General features: G+C 44.8%; 1 protein-coding gene across 1 annotated transcript; it reads right to left on the bottom strand.

The window, feature by feature from the left end:
• Positions 1-1,494: 1,494 nt before the first annotated feature.
• On the bottom strand, positions 1,495-20,955 carry LOC308235922 (uncharacterized protein). The gene is made up of 3 exons (XM_080645162.1): positions 20,629-20,955; positions 19,625-19,751; positions 1,495-6,662 (listed from the first exon to the last, which is right to left on the bottom strand). The coding sequence occupies exons 1-3, from the start codon at positions 20,812-20,814 to the stop codon at positions 4,504-4,506; spliced, it is 2,472 nt and encodes an 823-aa protein (XP_080501288.1). The 5' UTR covers positions 20,815-20,955; the 3' UTR covers positions 1,495-4,503.
• Positions 20,956-21,592: the final 637 nt, after the last annotated feature.

The raw sequence follows: 21,592 nt of genomic DNA on the forward strand, positions 1-21,592 counted from the left end.
AGGCCCCTCCATTCCATGTCCCTAGGCAACAGCCACTGCTGAAAAGCAGAAGCCACACTTCCTTCCCTGCCTTGTAGTGACTAGCAATACTTGGCCCTTTCCTCTCTTGGAAAGTGAAATAAACTTCCTCTCTGCATGGCTTCTTGTAGGTGTGAAATCTTCCACAGCCAGCATCACAGGCCAAACCCTAAGGGTATTCCTATCTTCTAAGGAGTTAAGGGGAGTGACTGGGATAGATGAGGGCAATGACATTGTCAAGACAAAATAATATTTCGTTCTTCTTTTCTATGTTCTGTAGGTGGCCTAATAATTAAACTGATAAAAAACGGGTTAATAGGGGAAAACAATAAAAGTTATTGACATGTATACTTGCTGTATATATGGAAATGACCCAGAAGGACAGAGTAACTGGCCAAAATGGCAAACATGATCATCTGAAAAGCCACCTTCACCTACAGTCAGAAAATGTGGTGTGTGGAGAGTCAGTTAGGGTAGATTGTCAAGAAAGGCACAGTAAGGACCTCAGTTGTGGCCCAGTGTGCTGTGCACTGTGGTGAGGGCTTGTACCTAAAAGGACTCTGTTCCAACCCAAAGATCCATGGTGCAGACACAGGAGACTGGGAAGGAGGACTTGAGTCCAAACATGACCTGGGCTGCAGGGAAATCATGGTGAGAGCCATTGTCTCATTCAGCCAGTAGGGATATACAGGACAGAATCACATGGGCAGTGGGTGCTATACATGAATAAGAGGTGAGCACCCATCCCATGAGATCAGGATCCTGTAGGACTTCAGCACCACTCCCTAATATTAGGTCCCAGAATCCATGTTCCCTGCTGCAGGGTGAATGTCAGTACCAAATAGGAACATAATTTGAAGTGTCAAACTGAGGCATGAAATTTATCAGTGGATGGGATCACTGTATGACACCGAATGTGTGGGCAAAGGTGCAGAGACAAAACCCTAATTGCCGAGGTCTCCTGTGGGTCAAACTCTGTGCTGGGATCAAAGGGCAGGCAGACAAACAGCAGCTCACTCTGAAAGCAGGTTCCCCTGGAGAAACCACTGCAGCTGAGAAATGATGGCGTTCCCCTCAACACGAGGAGGCCAAGGGTAAGGGCTCTGAGATGTAAAGGGAATGGGAGGAAACGCATAACTGTAACCATGGAAACAGGAGCTGCAGCTGAGCCACCCTGGTCCTCATGCTGTACCTGCTCCAGTGAGGGCTGCACATCAGTGGTAGAGACTGTGTCTGATGCTGGAGAAAATCATGGTTAAAATCTGGCCCCTTGAATCTGACACTTGTCTGTGGTGTAAACTTGAGGAGCTGACTTCATTTCCCTGATACTGATTTTTTTCAGCAGTTTGATATGAGTTTCCACTTGTCCAGGTTGTTGTTAAAATTACGAGAAAATGATTAAACAACCTAACCCAGGAATCCTGGCAACAAGTACTCAGCTTGTTATTTTTTTTTTCCAGTTTGTTATTTTTATTTATCTTGGAACACCAAAGTTAGTGCCATCAATCATCTGCATGTCACATTCAGCCAACTGAGATTCAGGGAGTTCCAGTTCTGCTGGAGATTCCCAGGTGGGGCCACACCACAATGAGACCTGAGTGCCCACAGCCCCTGCCTCCCTGCAGCAGAGTCAGTGGCTTCTCATAGGTCCCATTTCTTACTAAAATGCTCCCGAAGAAAGATGTTTGTGGGCATCAGGGAGTGAGAAGTGCCTGTCCTGGGAATGTTCTGCAAGGGGAGGCGAAGTTCAAAGCAGACAGAGATAGAGAGAGAGAAATCAATGCTGAGAGAGAATCACTGATCAGCTGCCTCCTGCATGCCCCGCACTGTGGATCTAGCTGGGGCATGGGCATCCTCCCTGTCTGTGAATGGAACCGTGACCTCCTGGTTCATAGGTGCATAAGGAATCACAGAACCATGCTGGCTGTGCTCTGAAAATTCATGTTGCTATCTCTCACTCTCTCTCGCTTGCTCTATGAAATCAATGAAAATGTTTTATAAACAAATTAAAGTATTTATTATAAAGGAAAAAATATTAAAACATATTATACAAATACAATAAAAATGTTTAACATGTCTGGAAAAGGCTCGCCTTCAATTCTTACAAAAAATACAATTGAACAACAGTGAGGTAGAATGACAAAATTATAGAATATGTTTAAGCTAGACACCCGGTGCACAAAATTCACACACTCAGGGGTGATAACTCAGCCCGGCCTGTGCCCTCTTGCACTCCACGAGCCTTAGGGGGATGTCCGACTGACAAAAATAACACTTATATCCACATAAAGAATTATTCAGAAATGTTTGTACCAGCTTTATTAGAAATAACCAAATATTTATTAAAATGGAGATGATGGTGATATATTCAAAGATAAGAATATCTACCGAGCCCTAGCTGATTTGGCTCTGGATAGAGCATAGGCCTGCAGACCAAAGGGTCCTAGGTTTGATTCCAGTCAAAGGTATGTACCTTGGTTGAAGACTCCTTCCCAGCCTGGGCCCTAGTCACGGCTGATGCAGGAGGCAACCAATCGATGTGTTTCTCTCACATCAATGTTTCTGTCTGTCTTTCCCTGTCTTTTCCACTCTCCCTAAAAATCAATGGAAAAATATCCTCGGGTGAGGATTAACAACATCAACAAAAAGAATGTCTAGCAAAAAAAAGAAATGAGTTACTAATATATCTTTAATAAATCTCCAAGAACTTATGAAATATAAACTAAAGCAGAAAAATACTTAGAAAAAGCAAAGTTCTTGAATAAAATGGAATGTAAATCCATGGGTACTAGGAAAGTTGTGAAGAACAGATACAGATTAAATGAGGTCATGAAACAAATACAGTGACTGATATGGTCAGTATTATGAGTGTAATGATGGTTTCAGTTTCAAGCACCTGTCAAGATTTATGAAACACTATACTTAACACAGGCAATTTACTCATTACAGCTGTTAAAAAATGGTTCAAGATAAAGGAAATGTACGTTCACCTATTTTGAGACAACAGATTTGACAACGCTATATTCAATCCACATACTTCTGCCCTCTGGGAGAGAGTCTCATCTCAGTGAAAGAAAATACAACAAGGAAGAACTTTCACTGAAACCCACTGGAACGCTGCCTGGGTCTCAAAAGCCACATCCCTTTGTCTTCATTTTTGTTCTGCTGCCGGAGCACCAATGGCTCTGATGGGAACATCTGAGAAGCTACAAGAACCCACAAAACCTCTTGATTATAATCAATGCCATTGACTGCTCCACAGAAAATAAACATGCCTGGAGTCACTCAGATCTGTGTATACACCGCTACTGTAGTCTTTTCGTCAAAAGAAACCTTTCTGAGTGCAGATTTAGATGAAGACCATTCCATCTAATAGCCTGCAGTCTGGTTCAACAACAATTAGGTCAGTGTTTCTGCAGTGAAAGTGGTTCCCCTCACTGCAATGGTCCTCCAACCAGTGACCATCACCCATGGAATTGAAGGCATTAGGGCACATGGCCCTCTGCAAGACCTGGGCAGGAGGTTCCCTTCAAATGTTAGCATCCCCTAAAAACAAGAAAAAAATTCACGCTGCTCCCAGATATACTTGACGTTGTCACAGCTACCCCCTCTTTGGAGTGATCTCTGTGTCTCAAAGCATCCATCTTCACATGAGGACTAGAGTCCACAGCGTTTAATAGGAAAATTATGGGAAACAATGTTAATTTCTGCACAATAGTCTTGCCTCAATGACAAAAATGTTGGAGACCACATAAAACTTTTTCACACACCGTGCTTGGAGAGCCGAGATCTCCCTATAAACTAACCCACACAGTAAATAGAACACCAAGATTAAAGAAGTCTTAGGAAAAGGCCTTCATTATGTTGCAAAGAAAGAGACCTGAGACTGGTAGTTCTCCCATTGTTGACTTAGGCCCTCAATAAATTTATCCCTGGCATCTAGGGAAAGTGTGTCCCTGAAAATGGCAGTTCTTCTGCAACATTATGTTTACTGGCGCCAAGAGCAATGAGTCCTATGTGGCAACTCATGACAGGGAAACAAGTAAGAACTAAGGGCTCAGGTATTCCTAATTTCCTTCAACAAATTAGACAACAGAGTTAGCTTCCCTGGTCACACGAGGATGGTGATTGATACCATCTGTAGAGACCTTATAGGTGGTTCAAGTGAAATACCTTCAGCAACAGAAATATGCAGTGACATAGATCTGGCAAGACATCTCTTTATGTTAGAAAGTGCAACATAATTACATAGTGTTCCAAAATAAGCAAACACACAGAACAGCAAAAACACTTAAGGGAAATTTATATAATATAAATGAGTACATGTATGAGATATAATTCAGAAAATGAGGATCCACAAAATTTCTTGTACTATTGTTAAGTACTATCTAAGAAACTACATTTCCGACACATCTAAGAAATTTCTCACATTTAGAATCTTATGTGGAGAGTGAATGTAGAAATATGCTTGAGACATACCACACATTAATTGCACTCATAATGGTTTTCTCCAGTGTGAACGCTCTTATGATAATGGAAACCACTCCTACTTTTAAAAGATTTTCCACATTCACTGCATTTATAAGGCTTTTCTCCTGTGTGCACTGTCTGATGATATTGGAGACCATCGATCCTTGCAAAACATTTCCCACATTCATTGCATTTATAAGGCTTTTCTCCTGTATGAACTCTCTGATGATTATGAAGTTGAGACTGAGTGTTAAAAGATTTTCCACATTCATTGCACTCATAAGGCCTTTCGCCAGTGTGCCCTCTCTGATGATATTGGAGACGAGTGCCACTTCTAAAAGACTTTCCACATTCACTACATTTATAAGGCTTTTCTCCTGTATGAACTCTCTGATGACAAAGAAGGGCAGTGCTCTGGGTAAAAGATTTCCCACATTCACTGCATTTATAAGGCTTTCCACCTGTATGAAGTCTCTGATGCTTACGAAGGCCACAACTATGTGTAAAAGATTTCCCACATTCACTGCATTTATAAGGCTTTTCTCCTGTGTGCACTTTCTGATGATATTGGAGACCATTGATCCATGCAAAAGATTTCCCACATTCACTGCATTTATAAGGCTTTTCACCTGTATGAAGTCTCTGATGATTACGAAGGGCAGGCCTACGTTTAAAAGATTTCCCACATTCACTGCATTTATAAGGCTTTTCTCCTGTATGAAGTCTCTGATGATGATAAAGTTGAGGCTTAGTTTTAAAAGATTTTCCACATTCATTGCACTCATATGGCCTTTCTCCAGTGTGCACTCTCTGATGATACTGGAGACCAGAGCCACTTGTAAAAGACATTTCACATTCACTACATTTATAAGGCTTTTCTCCAGTGTGAACTCTCTGATGATATTGGAGACCATAGATCCTTGCAAAAGATTTTCCACATTCACTGCATTTATAAGGCTTTTCTCCTGTATGAACTCTCTGATGACAATGAAGGGCAGTCCTGTAGGTAAAGGATTTCCCACATTCACTGCATTTATAAGGCTTTTCACCTGTATGAACTCTCTGATGATTATGAAGGGAAGGCCTATGTATAAAAGATTTCCCACATTCACTGCATTTATAAGGCTTTTCTCCTGTATGAACTCTCTGATGATTATGAAGTTGAGACTGAGTGTTAAAAGATTTTCCACATTCATTGCACTCATAAGGCCTTTCTCCAGAGTGCACTCTCTGATGATAGCGGAGATCAGTGCTACTTGTATAACACTTGCCACATTCACTACATTTATAAGGCTTTTCTCCAGTATGAACTCTCTGATGACAATGAAGGTTGCTGCTACCCGTAAAAGATTTCTCACACTCATTGTACTCATAAGGCCTTTGTCCTGTGTGCACTCTCTTATCATAATGGAGGGAACTGCTACTGGTAAAAGCTTTTTTACATTCACTGCGCTCATAAGGCCTTTCTCCAGTGTGCAAAGCTTGCTGAGCACCTAGGCTGTTACCACTGCTAAAAGCTTTCGCATATTCACTGCACTGATAAGGTTTTTCTCCAGTGTGACCTCGCTGTTGATAATGAAAGCTAGAAAATCTGGTTAAATATTTTCCACATTCAGAGCACACAAAACACCAACTTCCTGCATGGACATCCTTTTCCGGAATAAAATTGTGGTTGCAACTAAAGTCTTTGTTACATTCTTTTCTGGTGTAATAATTTTTTCTCCTTTGAAACATCATCGCACGCGTCGAAATAGCATTTGGACTGTCCCTGGTCTGAGGAGCCTTTAGGTGGAGATGTCCTGGCCCAGTAAGGACACCATGCCCAACCTCCCCACATGTGAAACGATTCTTGGACACATTGAAATTGCAGCTGTTTGCACGTGAGATCCTGTCCACACCTGTATTGAAAGTCTTCTCTCTCACATGATGCTGGTGAAATTTTACTATAAAGTAAAATCGTTTTGCACATGCCCCACATCTCAACAGTATCTGTCTGTGTTGTGTTCCCTGCCCCTCCATCACGTGGAAAATGTTTCCCAAGACCAGCCCACAACTCTCACAGGGATGGCTCTTCTGGGAAGACAAGGCTACCTTGGGATTCCTGGCCTGTGACACTCTTACAGAAACCTTCTGTTCCGTCGGGGCCTCCACATTCTCTGTTCCACAGCAGCAACCTGAACAAAAGGAAACGCTGGTGAAGTACATGTTGACCTCATGAAAACAGAATATCTTCACCACAAATGTTTATCTGTCATGACTAGGTATGATTCCATAGAAAGATTTTCAAGATGAGTGAGTTAGACACTGAGAAAATTGCTGTTATAAATAACTTGGCCCCAAAAGTCAGTCGATGAGGAAAATCTCACCAAGAGAGGGAAAGAAGCAAAGGATAAGATATAATGAAGAGAGGAAGGCTCTACTCATTGTTCCTGCACAAACGGCTTCCTTTAGGACGTTACATGCTGGCCATGTGAGTCTGTGTAGAATAATTTAAAGCTGCTCAAAGCCATAAAAATTAATTGTATTAGAGCACATGTGTTCAACGTCAATATAATAACCCGTGTGCACTTCCAAGGCGCTGCAGGCATGGACCAACGTTGGTTTGCCGTAAAGAGAAACCTCTGAAAGAGGCAGAGGCGCAAAGTCCAGAGAGGGTAAGGTTATCCGTGAGCAGAGAATCCGAGTAGAAATGAGCACTATTAGAACTGAGTAGTTTGCAAAGTATCAACAAGAAGCACAAACAAGCATAATTCGGTGAGGAATAAGCAACTGTAAGAAAACACAGGGTTTCTAGCTATGAGTGTAACAAACGCCAGTGGAGAATTCTTCCCCAGTGACCCTTCACCAAGGCAAGACCGGCTGTGGGACCACTGTGTTTTTCATAGTCGTGTTTCTTCTGTGATGCAAAAATAATTCTTCCCCTTAAATCCCATTTGAGCCATTGCATGGGATAAATGATACAAATTGTCAAAGAAAAACAGAAAAGATGGATGGTCAACATTGTGGTAGAACAACAAAGGACAAATGAGATCACAGACAAAAGTCCTATGTGAGGGACATCAGCAAGATGGCAGGATCAGAGATATGAGCATCTTCCCCCATCCCAGTGTAAGTAGACAGCTATTCATGAACAGTAACCCCATAGGAAATGGGAATAGGAGTACCTTGAAGACAAACAATATTGCAGAACACAAATAAAGGAGAAGTGTACAGAAAGGATGACTGGAAAGACTGGGTGAACAAAGATATTTGAAGATACCTACAGTCAAAAACAAGGGTCAGAGTTACCACCAGCAGCCACTGTACTTCTGCTATCATTGACCCTAGGAGCCTGTTCTTCAAAAAATACTGGAAATTTTTGTGTTTAAAAACTATGGAATGGCCCTGGCCGGTTTGGCTCATTGGATAGAGAGTCGGCCTGCGGACTGAAGGGTCTCAGGTTCGATTTCGGTTAAGCGCACATGTCTGGGCTCGGTCCCCAGTAAGGGGCTTGCAGGAGGCAACCGATCAATGATTCTTTCTCAACACTGATGTTTCTATCTCTCTCTCTCTCCTTCCTCTCTAAAATCAATAAAAATATACTTAAAAATATTTTAAAAAAAAGAAAACAGGAACTGACTTAACCAGTATGGCTCTATTGGCTGGAGCATAGTCCTGTGTACCAAAGGGTCAAGGATTCAATTCCTAGTCAAGGCACATATCAGTATGTGGGTTCCATTTCCAGTTAGCTTGTGTGCAGAAGGGAACCGATTGATGTTTCTCCCCCACACTAATGTTTCTCTAGCTACCTTTCTCTTTCCACCTCTCTTCCTCTCTATCTGAAAACAATAATAAATAAATAAATAAATAAATAAGAATTTCAAGATATCTAAAAACAAAACAGAATTCAAAAAAAGTCTAGAGACAACGTAAATAAAAAGACAACCTATCAAAAATAATGTATAAAATTCAGAAAATGCAATTTTAAGAGGAAATTTTATAGGGATAAAAGACTACATTATGAGCCGAAACCGGTTTGGCTCAGTGGATAGAGCGTCGGCCTGCGGACTGAAAGGTCCCAGGTTCGATTCCGGTCAAGGGCACGTACCTTGGTTGCGGGCACATCCCCAGTAGGGGGTGTGCAGGAGGCAGCTGATCGATGTTTCTCTCTCATCGATGTTTCTAGCTCTCTATCCCTCTCCTCTCTCTTCCTCTCTGTAAAAAATTAATAAAATATATTTAAAAAAAAAAAAAAAGACTACATTATGAAAGAAGTTGCGAAAAAACCTAATGTGCCATCTCAGGGATCTGGAAACAAAACAAGAAAGTAAACCCAAAGGTGGCAAAGGAATGAAATAATAAATATTTGAATAAGCATCAATAAAAGTGAGATAAGACAAAAAGAACACCTAACAGGTACTTTTCTGAAAAATACAAAAATAGGGAAACCTTGAGCTAGACTAAAGCAAAAAAAACAAACACACAAACAAAAATAAGCCTCAGCGCTGGCAGGTTTGGCTCAGTGGATGGAGTGTCGGCCTGCAGACTGAAGAGTCCCAGGTTCGATTCGGGTGAAGGGCATGTACCTTGGTTGCAGGCACATCCCCGGTGTGGGGTGTGCAGGAGACAGCTGATCGATGGTTCTAACTCTCTATCCTTCTCCCTTACTCTACGTAAAAAATCAATAAAATAGCCCTAACCAGTTTGGCTCAGTGGATAGAGCGTCGGCCTGCTGACTGAAGGGTCCCAGGTTAAATTCCAGTCAAGGGCATGTACCCTGGTTGTGGGCACATCCCTGGTAGGGGGTGTGCAGGAGGCAGCTGATCGATGTTTCTCTCTCATCGATGTTTATAACTCTCTATACTTCTCCCTTCCTCTCTGTAAAAAATTCAATAAAATATATATTTTAAAAATCAATAAAATATATTTTTTCAAAAAGCCTCAAATAAATGAAGAAATGAAAGGTAAGATATTACACCTGACACTATGAACCACAAAGCATCAGAAAAGATGTTGATGTTAGGAGACAACATGACCCTCCATAGAGAAATTTGTCAAGATCCCATATGAGTTTCTGACATTAATAAACAAATTCAGAGCCCTGGCCAGGTAGCTCACTTGTTGAGTATGTGCTCCTGATGCACCACGGTTGTGGGTTTGATCCCCCATCAGGGCACATGTAAGGGACAGCCAATAAATGCTTAGATGGGTAGAACAGCAGATCAATGTTTCCCTCTTTCTCTGTTTCTCTTCCAGTCTCTAAAATCAATAAATAAAGGCTGCCCAGTATGGTCAGTGACTGACCATCGACCCATGACCTAGTAGATCACAATTCCATTCCTTGTGAGGAGACATGCACAGGTGATCGGCTCAATCTCCAGTGAGGGGTGTGCAGGAAGCAGCTGGTCAATGACTCATTATTCATGATTCTATCTCTTTCTCCTTCTTTTCCTCTTTAAAATCAATAAAATATATTTTAAAAATAAATAAATATATAATTTAAATAATAAATAAATAGCCCTGGCCCATGTCGCTCAGTGCTGAGAGTGCCTCCGTGTACACTGGAAGGTCATGGGTTCCATTCACAGTAAGGAAAAGGTAAGTGGGTTTCAGGTTCAATCCCCCCTCTTAGTGGTGGCACATGTGTAAGGCAACCAATCGATGTTTCTCTCTCTCTGCCTCTCCCTTTCTCTCTCTCTCTAAGAAAAAAAAATCAATGGAAAAAATAATCTCACTATTCAGGTGAACATAAAAGAAGAATAAAGAATTGAATTCAGAAAAGTTACGGGAGAGGAGATCCAAGATGGCGGCGCTGCCTCCCACAACCACATCAAAATTACAACTAAAATGCAGAACAACCATCAGCCAGAACCTCTGGACAGCTGGCTGAAAGGAAGTCTTACGACTAGAGAAGTAAAGAAGACAGCACACTGAGACTGGTAGGAGGTGCGGAGTCACAGAAGGTGCTGGTCTGGTACCCATGTGGGCCACTTTTTAATTGGGAGGGAGGTCATCTCTACAGAGATCATCGGGTGGAGCAAGGGGTCCCATACCATACCAAATGCCCAGCCCAGGGTCCCAGAGCTGGGAAGAAGTCCCTACTGGCAGTAAGAACTAAGGGCTGTAAACACCAGTGTGGACTGGGGCTGAGTGACACAGAGGCTGCAGGAGACCCAGCTGCTCCTCTTACATTGTCAGCAGCACAAACTGAACTTACACGCTCCAGCTTCCTCTGACCTTCAGGGCCAGGCCAGCCTTGGGGGGAGGGGCGGATCAAGACACATATGAGGAGACACTGGACTGACTGGCATCGGGGCAGGAACTCAGGGGTGGCTTTCTCCCAAATGAAGGTGCTTGCAGGCCTGACTGACAAGGATTTCAGTTTGCTCCGCCCAGGTGATTCCCTGAGACCTCACCCCATCCAATTTACAACCCCACCCAAGCTGTGTGCTGCAGCTTTTGTATATGAATGGCCTGTCCTTGCTCAGGCTAAAACCTGTCAAACAAGTTGTAGCTGGGTCAGGGAGCCCCAAACCTATCAATAAAGGGCCCACAGGAGGCACCAGAACTAGCCTTCCTTGCTTCACAGCTGGGTCTCATCAGGGCATTTCCATACCCGATACAGAGAGAATTTGCAGATCTCTCTGTAGATCCGGCTGGGTGGCTCCAGACAGAGGCTGACTTTACACCTCCCTGGAAACCCAAGAGTAAGTATACCAAATGGTCAGTGTCATACCATACCAGATTACAACTCTTCACATCCATAAGCGACACACTCACTTGGGGCAGAGGCACTGAGCACCCAAGCCCAAATGAAGCAAGTCCTGCTCCAAAGGGGTGTCTCCTGCACAGCAGCTCTCCCACTGTAGTCACAGTGACCCCCATAGATGAGAAAATACTCAACAAAATACTGGCAAATCGGATCCAGCATTACAATAGAACGGTCATACACCATGACCAAGTGGGATTTATTCTGGGGATGAAAGGAGGGCACAATATCCGCAAATCAATAAATATGATACATCACATAAACAAATTGAAACACAAAAATCACATAATCATATAAATTGATGCAGAATAAGCATTTGACAAAATCCAACACCCTTTTTTAAAAAAAAAAAAAATAAAATATTTTATTAATTTTTTACAGAGAAGAAGGGAGAAGGATAGAGAGTTAGAAACATCAGTAAGAGAGAAACATCGATCAGCTGCCTCCTGCACACCTCCCACTGGGGATGTGCTTGCAACCAAGGTACATGCCCTTGACTGGAATTGAACCTGGGACCTTTCAGTCCGCAGGCCAATGCTCTATCCACTGAGCCAAATTAGTTAGGGCCCAAGGTCCTTTCTTGATAAAAACTCTCAGCAAAGTGAGAGTACAGGGATCATACCTCAACATAATAAAAGTCTTATATGACAAACCTACAGCCAACATCATACTCAATGGGCAAAAACTAATACCATTTTCCCTAAGAACAGGAATAAGACAGTGATGCCCACTTTCACCACTCCTGTTCGATATAATACTGGAAGTGCTAGCCATAGCGATCAGACAAGAAGAAGAAATGGGAGGCATCCAAATTGAAAAGAAGAAGTAAAACTGTCATAATTTGCAGATGGTATGATATTGTACATAGAAAACCCGAAAGCTTTCATCAAAAAACTACTGAACAGCCCTAGCTGGTTTGGCTCAGTTGATAAAGCATCGGCCTGCGGATTGAAGGGACCCAGGTTCGATTCCGGCCAACGACACATGCCGGTTTGTGAGCTTGATCCCCAGTAGGGGGCGTGCAGGAGGCAGCCGATAAACGATTCTCTCTCATCATTGATGTTTCTATCTCTCTCTCCCTCTCCCTTCCTCTCTAAAATCAATAAAATATATATATTTTTAAAAATGTGGAAGATCTACACAATGAAATACTATGCTGCTGTAAAAAAGGAACTCTTACTATTTGCAACAGCATGGATGGACCTGGAGAGCATTATGCTAAGTGAAATAAGCCTGTCGGAGAATGATAAATATCACATGATCTCACTCATTTGTGCTCAATGGGGGTAAAAGGAGACATATATAATCTATATCATAAAGAGCCAGGGTTGTAATGACTGCCTATGACTGAAGGCTAGACCAGATCAGAAGTCAGTGCTGGGTTGCCAAGGCGACCCAGAACTGACTGCCGCTGCTGCTGGCACCCTGACCCAGCCCTGACTGCCTAAGGCGCTGCAGATCAGGTCAGGAGAGGCCTGCAGTGAGAGAGAGAGGCAGGGTCTAATCCGCAGCCTCTGTGGCAGCCGTTAATCAGAACTTGCCTCTTTTTCTCTCCCCACCTGGCCAACAGCCTTCCCTCCATTTCTGTCCAGGCCTCCATTGGGGCTGCTGATCAGCCCCGCCTTTCTCATCCGGCCCCGTTGATAGGCCCAGAAATGCTGATGGGCATAGAAACCGACCAATCAGAACCAAGTCTAGGTGAATGTTAAGAGCCAATGGCTGACTAGGAGGCAGAGCTTTTGATGCTGACTGGCATAGAAACTGACCAATCAGAACCAAATCTGGGTGAATGTTAAGAGCCAATGGCTGCCTAGGAGGTGGAGCTTTTGACATTGACTGGCATATAAACTGACCAATCAGAACCAAATTGGCTGGCAGAGCAGGGCAGTTGGGGGTGACCAGGCCTGCAGGGAATACCAGTTGGGGGGGGGACCAGGCCTTCAAGGGAGGGCAGTTGGGGGGGACCAGGCCCGCTGGGGAGGGTAGTTGGGGGCAACCAGGCTGGCAGGGGAGGGCAGTTAGAGGCAATCAGGCATTCAGGTATGGGCAGTAGTGGGGAACCAGGCCTGCAGGGGAGGGTCATTAGAGGCAAGCAGTCCAGCTGGGGAGGGCACATAGGGGCGACCGGGCTGGCCGGGGAGGGCATTTGGGGTGACGGGCCTGCAGGGGAGGGCAGTTGGGGGCGACCGGGCTGGCAAGAGAGGGCAGTTGGTCACGATCGGGCCAGTAGGAGAGCAGTTATGCGTCGGTCAGGCTGGCAGGGGAGTGGTAAGGGGGAGATAAGGCTGGCAGGCAGAAGCGGTTAGGGACAAACAGGAAGGCAGGCAAGCGTGTTTGGGAACCAGCAGTCCCAGATTCAGGCTAAACCCGGCAGTCGGACATCCCCCAAAGGGTCCCAGATTGGAGAGGGTGCAGGCGGGGCTGAGGGACACACACACCCCTGCAAGTGCACGATATATGTAAGACAATATATAATACTTTAAACAAGAATTTTTAAAAAAAAATATGGTGAAAATATCCATAGTCCACAACGCAATTTACAGATTAAATGCAATCCTGAGAATAATTCCTATGGTATTTTACAAAGAAATGAAAAGAGAACCTTGAAATATATGGAACTAAAAAATGAGAATAGCAAAAACAATCGTGAGAATAAAGCTCGGTGGCATCACACTTCCTGACTTCAATTTATTACAAAGAGAAAGCAAGCAAAGAGTGTGTTGCTAGAGAAACACAGACACATACATCAACGGAACAGAACAGAAAACACAGAAATAAACCCAGGCACATACTTTCAAGTAATCTTTGTCAAAGCTGCAAGACACAGAAGAAGGGAAAGATGGTTTCTTCAATGAATGGTGCTGCTGAAAATCAACACTCACATGTAAAACAACAATACTGATCACCACTGATAAATTGGAACTCAACCTGCAGGACAAAATTAAATATCAGCACTAAAACATAAAACTCAGAGGAAATCAAGATGGCGGCGTAGGTAAACACCTAACTGCTGCCTCGCACAACAATTTCAAAACTACAACTAAAAGACAGAACGGACATCATCCAGAACCACAGGAAGGCTGGCTGAGTGGAAATTCTACAAGTAGAAGGAAAGAGAAAAGCTCACGGAGAATCAGAGGAGCGGCAAAAGGCTGAGGTACGGAGACACGCCCGCAGAGAGGAAGGGAGGCTGAGTGCCTGGCTGACTTTCTCTGGCGGGAGGGGGAAGGAAGCTCCCGAATGCACTGAAACCCAGTTCCGACTGCACTGAATCCCAGTTCCAGGCGAAACCCTGTGGACCCAGGCTCATATAGGGGGAGTCAGGACTGTCAGGGAGAGAGAAAGGCACACGGAGACTCGGAGACTCAGGGGAGCCGCAGCAGGCAGGGGAGTGGGGGCACGTGCGCAAGGGCAGGGCTGACGGGAAGCCAAGACTGTCTGCTCCGCTCTGAGACTCCGCCCCATCCAAGCTGAGCACAGAGGCTTTTGCAGTTTTCCAAGTCTGATCCTATAAGGCTGTCTCCAGCACCGAACTTCTCCCAGCGTAGACACAGCTGATCCTTACAGCCAACTGGCCGAGGTCAATTCCTCCCAGTGCTACCAACAACAATCAGGACTTAACTACAACAAGGCTGTACACACAGTCCACAAACGGGTGCACCAAGAGTATCCACCTCAGGTTAACTGGGGAGGCCGACCCACTGGGCATTATAGGAAACCTAGCACACAAATCTACCTTACCAACTCAGGGAAGCAGTGAAAATGCGGCGTCAAAGAAACAGATCACAAACGAAAGAAATGGAGGAAAACAAGCGACTGGATATAGAATTCAAAACCACGGTTATAAGGCTTTTCAAGAATATCCTAGAAAAGGCCGATAAATATAACGAGACCCTCGAAGATATGAAAAAGGACCAACTAGAAATTAAACATATACTGACTGAAATAAAAAATATTATACAGAGACCCAACAACAGACTAGAGGAACACAAGAATCAAGTCAAAGAATTGAAATACAAAGAAGCAAAAAGCACTCAATCGGAAAAGCAAAAAAAAGAAAAAAGAATCCAAAAAGTTGAAGATAGTGTAAGAAGACTTTGGGACAACTCCAAGCGTACCAACATCAGAATTACGGGGGTGCCAGAAGAAGACAGAGAGCAAGATACTGAAAACCCATTTGAAGAAATAATGACTGAAAACTTTCCCTACCTGGTGAAAGAAATAGACTTACAAGTCCAGGAAGCGCACAGAACCCCAAACAAAAGGAATCCAAAGAGGACCACACCAAGACACATCATCATTAAAATGCCAAGAGCAAAAGACAAAGAGAGAATATTAAAAGCAGCAAGAGAAAAACAGTTAATTACCTACAAGGGAGCACCCATAAGATTGTCAGCTGATTTCTCAACAGAAACTATGCAGGCCAGACGGGAGTGGCAAGAAATTTTCAAAGCAATGAATAGCAAGATCCTGCAACCAAGATTTCTCTACCCAGCAAAGATATCATTCAGAATTGAAGGGCAGATAAAGAGCTTCACAGATAAGAAAAAGCTAAAGGAGTTCATCACCACCAAACCAGTATTATATGAAATACTGAAAGGTATTCTTTAAGAAGAGGAAGAAGAAAAAAGTAAGGAGAAAAATTATGAACAACAAATACATATCTATCAACAAGTGAACCTAAAAATCAAGTGAATTAAAAACCTGAGGAACAGAATAATCTGGTGAATATAATAGAATCAGGGGCATAGAAAGGGAGTGGACTGATAATTCTCAGGGGGAAAGGGTATGGGGACGTTCAGGAAGAGACTGGACAAAAATCATACACCCATGGATGAGGTCAGTGTGAGGGAGGTAAGGGCAGAAGGTGGGGTGGGAACCGGGTGGAGGGGAGCTATGGGGGGGAAAGGAGAAACAATTGTAATTGTAATAATCTGAATAAAGATTTATTTAAAAAAAAATGTAAAACTCCTCAGGACAACCGAGAGAAAAAGTTTTGGAGCTTTATTTTGGACAGGATTTTCTGAATGTGACACCAACCACAACACAAAAAAGAAAAAACAAACAGTCCACACTGCAACAAATAAAGAAAAATAGCGTCTTCACAGCACAACAGCAATAAACAAAATGAAATGAAAGGAAATCTAGAGAACAGAAGAAAATACTTGCAAATTATATGAAGGGATCGATTAAAGATTGTGGATTCAGTTCTGATCGGCACAATAAAGCAAATATTGCAATATGGAAAGAAATTCACACAAATAGTTGCAGTTCCCAGGGAATAATAAAAGTATGTTAATACCATAGTGCAGGCCAATAACAATGCAATGACTGTCTCAAAAGCAAACTCCATATAACTTCATGCAAAATACTTTATTGCTAAGCAGTAGCAACAAGCATCTGAGCTTGCTAGAATCATGGTGGCACTAGACTTGCGGAAAACAGGGTTGCCAAAAACAGGGATTTTGTAGAAAAGCGGGCGTGAGGGAGCAATATTTGCAAAGCGCAATTAAGCACATGCAAAAATATGTGTTCCTATATGCCGTAAGCAATTAATACATAATATATACAAGGTAGTCAAAAGAATGTTTAACCGAAATGGGGAAACCAAGATGGCGGCATAGGTAAACACCTAAACTGCTGCCTCGCACAACAATTTCAAAACTACAACTAAAAGACAGAACGGACACCATCCAGAACCACAGGAAAGCTGGCTGAGTGAAAATTCTACAACTAGAAGGAAAGAGAAAAACTCACAGAGAATTGGAGGTACGGCAAAGGGGCTTTGTGCGCGCAGAGAGGAAGGGCGGCTGAGAGCCTGGCTGACTTTCTCTGGCGGAAGGGGGAAGGAAGCCCCCGACCGCACTGAACCCCAGTTCTGACTGCACTGAACCCCAGTTCCGGGCGAACCCCTGGGGACCCACGCTCTTACGGGGGGAATCTGGACTCTCGGGCGGAGACTCGGGAGCCGGGGAAGGCGGAGGAGACTCGAGCTGGGAAAGGCAGAAGTCTGAAGGCGCACGCGGGCCAGTGCGCACAAAGGCTGCGGAAGTTGCCACAGGCTTTCCCTAGTGGAAGGGAGTCAGAGGATTCTGACTGCACTGAGCCCCAGTTCTGACTGCAGTGAACCCCAGTTCCAGGCGAGCCCCTGGGGACCCACGCTCTTATGAAGGGAGTCTGGACTCTCGGGCGGAGACTCGGGAGCTGGGGAAGGCGGAGGACTGAAAGTGCGCACGCGCGCGCGTGCCAGTGCGCACAAAGGCTGCGGAGGTTGCCACAGGCTTTCCCTAGTGAAAGGGAGTCAGAGGCTCCTGACGGCACTGAGCCCCAGTTCTGACTGCAGTGAACCCCAGTTCCAGGTGAGCCCCTGGGGACCCATGCTCTTGAGGGGGGAGTCTGGACTCTCAGGCGGAGACTCGAGCTGGGGAAGGCGGAGGACTGAAAGCACACATGCGCGCAAGGGCAAGGCTGACAAGAAGCCAAGACTGAGACTCCACCCCATCCAGGCTGAGCACAGAGGCTATTGCAATTTGGCAAGTCTAATCCTATAAGGCTGTCTCCAGCACCGAACTTCTCCCAGCATAGACACAGCTGATCCTTACAGCCAACTGGCCCGGAGGTCAATTCTTCCCAGTGATACCAACAACAATAAAGACTTAATTACAACAAGGCTGTACACACAGTCCACAAAGGGGTGCACCAAGAGTGTCCACCTCAGGTTAACTGGGGAAGCAGACCCACTGGGCCATATTGGAAACCTAGCACAAATATCTACCTTTCCAACTCAGGGAAGCAGTGAAAATGCGGGGTCAAAGAATCAGATCACAAACGAAAGAAATGGAGGAAAACAGACGACTGGATATAGAATTCAAAACCACCGTTATAAGACTTTTTAAGAATATCCTAGAAAAGGCCGATAAATATAACGAGACCCTCGAAGATATGAAAAAGGACCAACTAGAAATTAAACATACACTGACTGAAATAAAAAATATTATACAGAGACCCAACAACAGACTAGAGGAACACAAGAATCAAGTCAAAGAATTGAAATACAAAGAAGCAAAAAACACTCAACCGAAAAAGCAAAAAAAAAAAAAAAAATCCAAAAAGTTGAAGATAATGTAAGAAGACTCTGGGACAACTTCAAGCGTACCAACATCAGAATTATGGGGGTGCCAGAAGAAGAGAGAGAGCAAGATACTGAAAACCTATTTGAAGAAATAATGACTGAAAACTTTCCCCACCTGGTGAAAGAAATAGACTTACAAGTCCAGGAAGCCCACAGAACCCCAAACAAAAGGAATCCAAAGAGGACCACACCAAGACACATCATCATTAAAATGCCAAGAGCAAAAGACAAAGAGAGAATATTAAAAGCAGCAAGAGAAAAACAGTTAATTACCTACAAGGGAGTACCCATACAACTGTCAGCTGACTTCTCAACAGAAACTATGCAGGCCAGACGGGAGTGGCAAGAAATTTTCAATGTGATGAATAGCAAGAACCTACAACCAAGATTACTCTACCCAGCAAAGCTATCATTCAGAATTGAAGGGCAGATAAAGAGCTTCACAGATAAGAAAAAGCTGAAGGAGTTCATCACCACCAAACCAGTATTATATGAAATGCTGAAAGGTATTCTTAAAGAAGAGGAAGAAGAAAAAGTAAAGAGAAAAATTATGAACAACAAATACATATCTATCAACAAGCGAACCTAAAAATCAAGTGAATTAAAAACCTGAGGAACAGAATAATCTGGTGAATATAATAGAATCAGGGGCATAGAAAGGGAGTGGACTGATAATTCTCAGGGGGAAAGGGCTATGGGGGGTTCATGAAGAGAATGGACAAAAATCATACACCTATGGATGAGGACAGTGGGGGGAGGTAAGGGCAGAAGGTGGGGTGGGAAATGGGTGGAGGGGAGCTATGGGGGGAAAAAGGAGAAATAATTGTAATAATCTGAATAAAGATTTATTTAAAATATATATATATATATATTTATATATATATTTATTTAATATATATATATATATATATATATATATATATATACACACACACACACACACACATGACCAACAGGAATATAGAAAATGCTTTCCTCACTGATCAAGGTGGAATCTCTCAGGCTTCCTGCAACACTACTAACCACAGGTCCTTCCCTGTGAACTTAGTACAGCGGGGAGAATTGGGACTTCAGGAATAGAAGGGAGCAGAGGAAACAGACCAACCCTCCCCAGGACACCAACTACCCAGGAAACTGGAACAATCAAGCAGAACCACAGTCTACATGGGAGGACACAGCACACCCTGGGAGATGGACCTGGGAAATGGGAAGTCATAAAGCCAAGCCCAGGTCACTGGTGAGAGTGAGGGTCTTACCCAGCGAGGATACAAGTTCAAAGTTCTCCAGCATCACATTCAGGTACAGCTGTCTCTGACCCTCATCAAGGAGGCTCCATTCCTCCCTGGAGAAGTACAGGGCAATGTCCTCAAAGGTCACTCCAACCTGTCAGAATGGAGACAATTGAAACCAGAGCTGTCTCTCTGAGAACCCCCACTCCTACTCCTTACACACCTTCCCCCCCTCAACCTCCTCCAGGGCACCCGGTTAGTGTGGACACCAGGCCCTAATGCCAGTGCAGGCTGCTCTCTCATCACAGTCCCATTACTCACTGGGATTGCCCTCAGCAGAGCAGCTGGGTTGGGTGGGAAGGATTGGGGGAGGGGAGGGCAGAGAGCAATGCCATTTAAGGTCTGGGTGATGCCTGCAGGGCCCCAGCCTTCCTGCCAAGCAATTCCACTGCAGTCTCCTAGATCATGCCTCCAAGACAAAGCCAAGCCTGGGTTTACGCTTCTCCTTTAAGTCCCCACACCAGGTCCCGGGGACCATCAGCTCACACTTCCTCCAGATGTGCACACCACTGGGTAATCTTTAACCCCTTCCCATCTTCAGACCCAGGTTCACTCCCTCAGCTCTGCCCCCGTTCCTGCTCCAAAGCCACTGGATCTCGCTGGACTCCCCCATGAACTTGGCACATGGCATGTAGAGAGCTTGTCTTCCAGCCGGGTCCAGGACCACCCCAGGCCTCTGATGGACCCCACAGCCGGGAAAGCCCCAATGAGTCTGTGACGTCCTCCCTGCAGCCTCTGATCTGTCCGCCAATCCTCACAGCCCACACCCTCAGGGGAACCTCAGATGCAAGTCACCCCTGTCCTCTCTGCCCTGCACTGGCTGTGTCCTCAGAAGACACAACACTCCTCTCTCCCCTCCGCCTTCCTCACGGTCCTCCATGCGGACTGAACTGGCTGACCTTACAGGCACCCTCCCCCAGCTGTGGTGTCTGGGAAAGGAGGAGGTGAGGGCCTGGGGGACTCGAACTCACCTCAGTGAAGTTTCTCTGAGCGGGCGCTGCCATTGCACTCTGTGGGCTGAGCGGGGCGGGAGCGGCTGGAGTAGAACCCACTGTAGGAATGGCGGTCCCTGTCGCGGCTCTGGCGTGGGTCCGGGTGGTGAATCCGAGCTTCAATCCCACGTGTGAGCTGGGAGCACCACAGGAGGCTCCGACCATTGGCTGTGAGGCGGGGAACACCACTCCTCTTCACTCCTCCACCGGACTCTGAGCCCAGGAACTCCTGACCGCCTGAGAAAAACATATCAGAAGACGAAATCCCGCCAAGAGGACTACTGGTCCCGCCCTACAGAAGCGGCCAAACGGAAATGCCTTATCTGAGCCCCCATTGGCTCAGCCAGGTAGCATTCCATGCCTGGCCTTGTGGGTAATGTAGTTTCTCCGCTCCAAGGCCAGGGTCCAGTATTTCTCAGTTGACTTCAGGACTGGATTTAGGGTCAAATAGCCCAAGAACGCACCAAGTATACTAAATGCCCTCTAGTGCCTTCAGGGGAGGTGATGTCTGGGGCAAGTTTGTTTCTCCTGCACCTGCGGGGCTGGTTTTGCATATCTTTCGTCAGGACCTGCTCTTTCTGAATGGCAGGCATTGTTTCTTCATTCAGGACTTTTGGCTGTGTCTCCTTCAGGCCAACTGTAGCTGGGGGAGGTTGTTCATGTCTCTAACTGGCTCTAACCTGCCTCCATTGAATCCATTATACAAAGTTAATATCACAAAACAGACACTCATACCTAAGATCATCTGCTTCTGATGCCATCCGAAGTGTCAGCTCTGCCTGGGATGCAGTGTGGATAAGATGGCCGAGCCCTAACAGGTTTGGCTCAGTGGACAGAGCATCGGCCTGCGGACTGAAAGGTTCCAGGTTAGATTCCTGTCAAGGGCATATACCTTGGTTGCGGGCACATTCCCAGTAGCTGTGCAGGAGGCAGCTGATCAATG

This window comes from Plecotus auritus (assembly GCF_963455305.1).
Source record: "Plecotus auritus genome assembly, chromosome: 10".
NCBI lineage: Eukaryota > Metazoa > Chordata > Mammalia > Chiroptera > Vespertilionidae > Plecotus > Plecotus auritus.